The 4845-nt window shown below is 38.9% G+C and overlaps 1 protein-coding gene across 1 annotated transcript; it reads right to left on the bottom strand.

Moving 5' to 3' along the window:
- Positions 1-2167: 2167 nt before the first annotated feature.
- LOC122437764 (cullin-1-like) lies at positions 2168-4468 on the bottom strand. Its single transcript, XM_043462306.1, has one exon. The coding sequence runs from the start codon at positions 4466-4468 to the stop codon at positions 2168-2170; it is 2301 nt and encodes a 766-aa protein (XP_043318241.1).
- Positions 4469-4845: the final 377 nt, after the last annotated feature.

Genomic DNA, 4845 nt, shown 5'->3' with positions numbered 1-4845 from the left:
AATGATATAATCCTGTTCTTTCAAATTGCATTTGTTTAATTATTACTGTCTTTGGATACTCTTTTAATATAAGTCAACAGTTCTAATTTTTTGAAAAACTATCCTTTTCCAGTATCCTATTTAGTTGTTTACACCTTTCTTATTGACTTATAGATGTTCTTTATGCTATGTACTAGTCCTTTATTTTGTAATATGTAGTTTATATATTTATCATATCTTATAATTTTTTCTTCCAGTTTTTCTCTGTTAATTTTGTTGGTGCTGTCTTTTGTCAATGATTATTAGCACTTTTGAGAGAGCCACAGCATTTGGTAAATTTTTTTTTAACTAATTTTACCTTGGAAAAATTCTAATTTAAAGGCTCAATATCATAGAGACTATTTTCTTTATTAAAAGTCATGTTTCTCTTTTTAGATTTATTCTTCATCTGGAATTTGTGTTTGTGTTTGAGGTAAGTAATAAAATAAATGCATTCTATTTAAATATATTTGTCCATGTGGAGAACTAGAGCCAATAATAATCATTTCAACTGCTTGTCATACAACTTCCAAACACATCAAATTCCCACTTATGCTTGATCTTCAGAACTTTCTATTCTGTTTGTCTCTACTGCCTTGAAAATCCTTCTATGTTGAAGGTCCCCAAGACCATCCTTAGGTTTGATGATTTGCTAGAAAGACTCAAGAGAACTCAGAAAAGCTGTTTTACTCAGGTACAGTTTACAACACCAAAGGATACAATTTAAACTCAGTCAAGGCAAAAGGTGCAAAGGTCAGGGTCAAGAAGAGATTAGGAACAAGCTTCCAACTGTTCTCTTTCCTGGAGTCATTGAATAGCATTAATTTCCCAGCAACTTAGGTGACAAGGTGTATGAACTTTTGTCAAACAGCCTATTTCATAGGAATCTTAGTGTCAAGGTTTCTATTAAGCGTCAGTCAAGTAGGCATGGTTTATTGTCCAAGTGGCTGACCTTGGTTACTTAGTTTCCAGCAACTCCAGAGGTCAAACTGATAAAGTATGGTCCAAGTACCCCACCATGTCACGTTATTAGCAGAACTATTTGGCATGCCCCCAAGACCTCATGTATGTACATACACTCTTAAAAAGGCTATTCTAAAGATTTTTCACTCAGGAACCAATCCTTTCTTTGGAATGTGACAGTTTTGAACCCTCCAAGCCTGTTGGTTAACACTTTACTGCAATTTTCAGTTTTTTTCTTTCCATTTTGAATTTTGTCTATACTTTTAAGTTTTCCTTGATTGGAAGGTTGGTCTGAAACCACTAGTAATTGCAGAAACAGAAGTCTCCCTCAGTAATTTGGAAGTATTGATGTCATGTATCTAACAAACTTCATGTCATGTATCTAATGAAATAACTCATGAAAATGGATTTTTACACTTTATTATGTTGCTTTTCCCCTCTGATGACTTTCAGTTTCCCTTTATCCTTAACATGTGGAAGCTACTCTACCATGAGTTCAGGTGTGGTTTCATTTGTTTCTTGCTTTTAAAATTTGTTTTGATATTGCTTTGCATTAAATGGACTTTTGTAATGTGTGGAATCATACATTTCTATAATTCTGAGAAATTATTTCCCATTATTTCTTCAAATATTGACTTTCTTTGATTTTTCTCTATTGCTTTACTCTGAAATTTGACTGAAATTAAAATTTGAACTTCTGGATTTATTCTCCATGCTTCTGAACATTCTTTGACACTTTCTAGAATCAATTTATTTTTTTTCCCTTTAATTTTCTTTATTTCTACAGTTTAAAAAATGAAGCACATAGACAAATGGTTTTTCATAACAGATTACAAGTGGGTCCATTCAGACCTGCTCTCAAGGTGCTGTCAGCTTCCAAGGGGCTGCCCAGCTAGCAGCTATTATTCATGTGGCCAATGGGTTGATCTGGATGCAAAAGCATGCAGCCCTCAGGTGGCAAGTTCCCTCTCCTCTGGTCTTCAGTTATGTTAAATGGCATCAGCGTCCATATTTACAGATGTGAGGGGTGGCAATCCTAAGCAGTTCTCCATCCGGAGCCAGCGATGGGTACCTGGACCTGGGGCCAAGGAAGAGGTCGGAGTGACTCTGCCACCGCTGTGAGCTTGTCTCGCTCCTTCCTCTGGGGACGAGGGGCTGTGCCCGCAGTCCGACCCTTCCAGGAGGGTTAAGCCAAGTAACTGTAGGTGTCCTTTTCATCACCCACTCGCTCCAAATATTCTTTCTCAATCAGAACGTCAATGCATTTCTTAATCACTGAGATCTGAGGCTTGAATATTGACGACAACTGAGTCGTTACTTCTCCAAGTAACTGCTGGTGTTTTACAACCTTCCTCGTTTTCATGATTCTCACAATGGCCGCCTGGATCAGCAGTTTGCGATCTTCCTCAATGTTTTTGTACATAGTTTCTTGTTCCCGCTTCTGTTCAATTTTCATCGGCAAGCTGATATTAACCCTTAATTTCTTACTTTTATAACCAAAATGTAATTTTACTAAGGTGTCTGGCCTCAACTCCACCTCATCAACATTTGCACTTTTGTCTTCCAAAACCAGTAACTTAAACTTCAATAAAATCTGTAAGACTTGTGTCACAATGTCCATTTTGATCTGAGTCCTGTCTGTCAGCTGTTGAACGGTGTAAGCATCTTCCGTGTTGTACTGGAGCAGGACGGCCATCTGGAATGTAGATGCATGCAAAGTGTATTTGTTTTTGAAGCAGTTTGTTACTAACTCTCCTTCAGACAGTTGATATGCCCATGACAATTTTCTGTCACTGTAACAGCTGGCGTAAAATGCTGTGAAGCGCCGATAACATGGTTCCAGCTCTGATGGCAAGAGAACTGTACAAGATTCCTCAAAGGGCCACCATCCATAACTCAGAACGTGAATACTGAAATCTAAGTCCAAAGGCTCTGAATCCATCAGGTGCTTTTTGAACTGTGCATTCAAAGCTTTGCTTATACCAATGTCTTGAAACATCCGCTGAAGTTTGGAGGTATACTCAAAACCACAAGCTTGCTTTAACTTAGAGATCATGCTTGCTTCAGCATCATCACTTGCACTGTTCTGATGGACAAGCCTTTTGGCCAGCATTTTTGTGTAGAACTTCTGAACCACATCTTTGTCGTCCATATACTTGAAGACAGTCATCACGTGGTTAAGTGTGTCTTCTAGTTCTGCTTCTTCTGGGTTCTTGGAACTCTTCTTTAACAAGGAATCACAGTATCGAGCCAGCAACTCGGGAGATTTACTGGATGACTGAGCCATTTTGGTAACTGCATTGTTGTTTATGAAGCCTCTGCAAGCCTTGTCCAGTGCAGCCACAAAGTCAGCATGGTTCTTGAATGCTGATATCACCAGGGCATTGTATTTTTTATGGATATTCAACACTATCTCTACATATATTCTGGGGTCATTTAAAGCAGCTTCTCCACACTTCTCAATTGCTGCAAGACCCTGATTATGAATGTGTGTCTCCAGGAGTTTTTTAAATTCTCCCAGGCCATTCTTGATTCTATATATGAGCTTATACATGCGACCCAAATCTTCACTTTCGTTGGCGTTCAGTAAATTCTGAAATTCTGTGAGGAAAATCTCCAAGTGTTTCTCCACGAGCACCTGCCTGCATTTCCTGACTAACTTGCCCTTGGTGCTGTGGTGAAGGTAGGTCTGGGCTCTCCGCCGCTCCTCCAGCAGAAAAGTCTCCACCTCTTTCATATATTCAGTAACTGGGTTCTGCTGCAACAATTCAGTACTCTTTCTGGTATAAAATCTCTCTGTGTCAGCCAAAAACTGAGGTTCAAAGGCTTCTTTGTACACTGTAAGCATAGGGCCCTGCTCAAACTGATCATCTTCATTCACCCCCAGTTCCATGTAAGACTGTATAGTACCACTTATCAGTCTTGTATTGACGGATTCACCATTTCTTTCCTTTTCAATCAGTTTTAAAACAGCATTTGTTACTTGTTTATCCAATGGCCTAAAAAGACAATCTCTCCAAGTCACCATTGCGAGAGAATATATTTGACAAACTTTGTGACTATATGCGATATTAAGTAAATGTTTATTGAGGCAGGCACAAATCCCATTCAGCACTTTGCTCGAAAACTGGTAATGTTCCCATTGTTGAGTGTAGAACTTCAGTACTCCTATATCCATCAAATCTTCTCCATCCTTAGGAAGATTTGTCAGGTGATTCTTCAAAAATTCTTTAATTCGTTTGTATAATTCAAAGCTAACATTCTCATCTTCCCTCAGCTTCTGCTCCTTTTTTGATTTAGTCTGGACTTGAGGGGACATTTGTAAACAGTGGTTATAAAGAAGAGTGTAGAGTTCTATGTATCTGGATTTCACCATACTTTGTCTGGCATACACTTGTTGGATTCCCGCTCTGACGTTATCCCAGAGCTCGTCGATGCCAAGACGTTTCAGTTTCTGGCTGGGATTCTGGCTCCAGTCTGATGACATTGTAATATTACGAAGTTTTCCACAGTCTTTATTCAAGGTACAGCTAATTCTCCATTAGATGAAGATACACAGTACCACTGCAAGTTTATTCACAGCAGCTCAGAAAGGGTGTTCTTTAAATGTAGAGAATGAAATCTCACTGCAGCACAAACCTAGAAGGGAACCTGCAAGTAAAGCAAACACCAAAGTGATTCCAGCACTGAACTGAATAAACAGAAACATCTTGCTTGGAAGCGGGCTCTCTGCTTCTATTGTCTTTTGTCTTCATAAACAAATCCACTGCATTGTAAATATCAATACATGTGAGCTGCATTTCCCAGGTGCCTAAGTGGCTCTTGTGACAGATATCTCCACCTGGTCAATGCACCCAGCCCCAG

The sequence above is a fragment of the Cervus canadensis genome, chromosome 3 (assembly GCF_019320065.1).
Source record: "Cervus canadensis isolate Bull #8, Minnesota chromosome 3, ASM1932006v1, whole genome shotgun sequence".
NCBI lineage: Eukaryota > Metazoa > Chordata > Mammalia > Artiodactyla > Cervidae > Cervus > Cervus canadensis.
This window is presented reverse-complemented; position numbering and strand designations above follow the sequence as displayed.

Excerpts from the sequence above, each read along its gene's own strand:
- LOC122437764 (XM_043462306.1), bottom strand. The coding sequence starts at position 4,468 with ATGTCATCAGACTGGAGCCAGAATCCCAGCCAGAAACTGAAACGTCTT.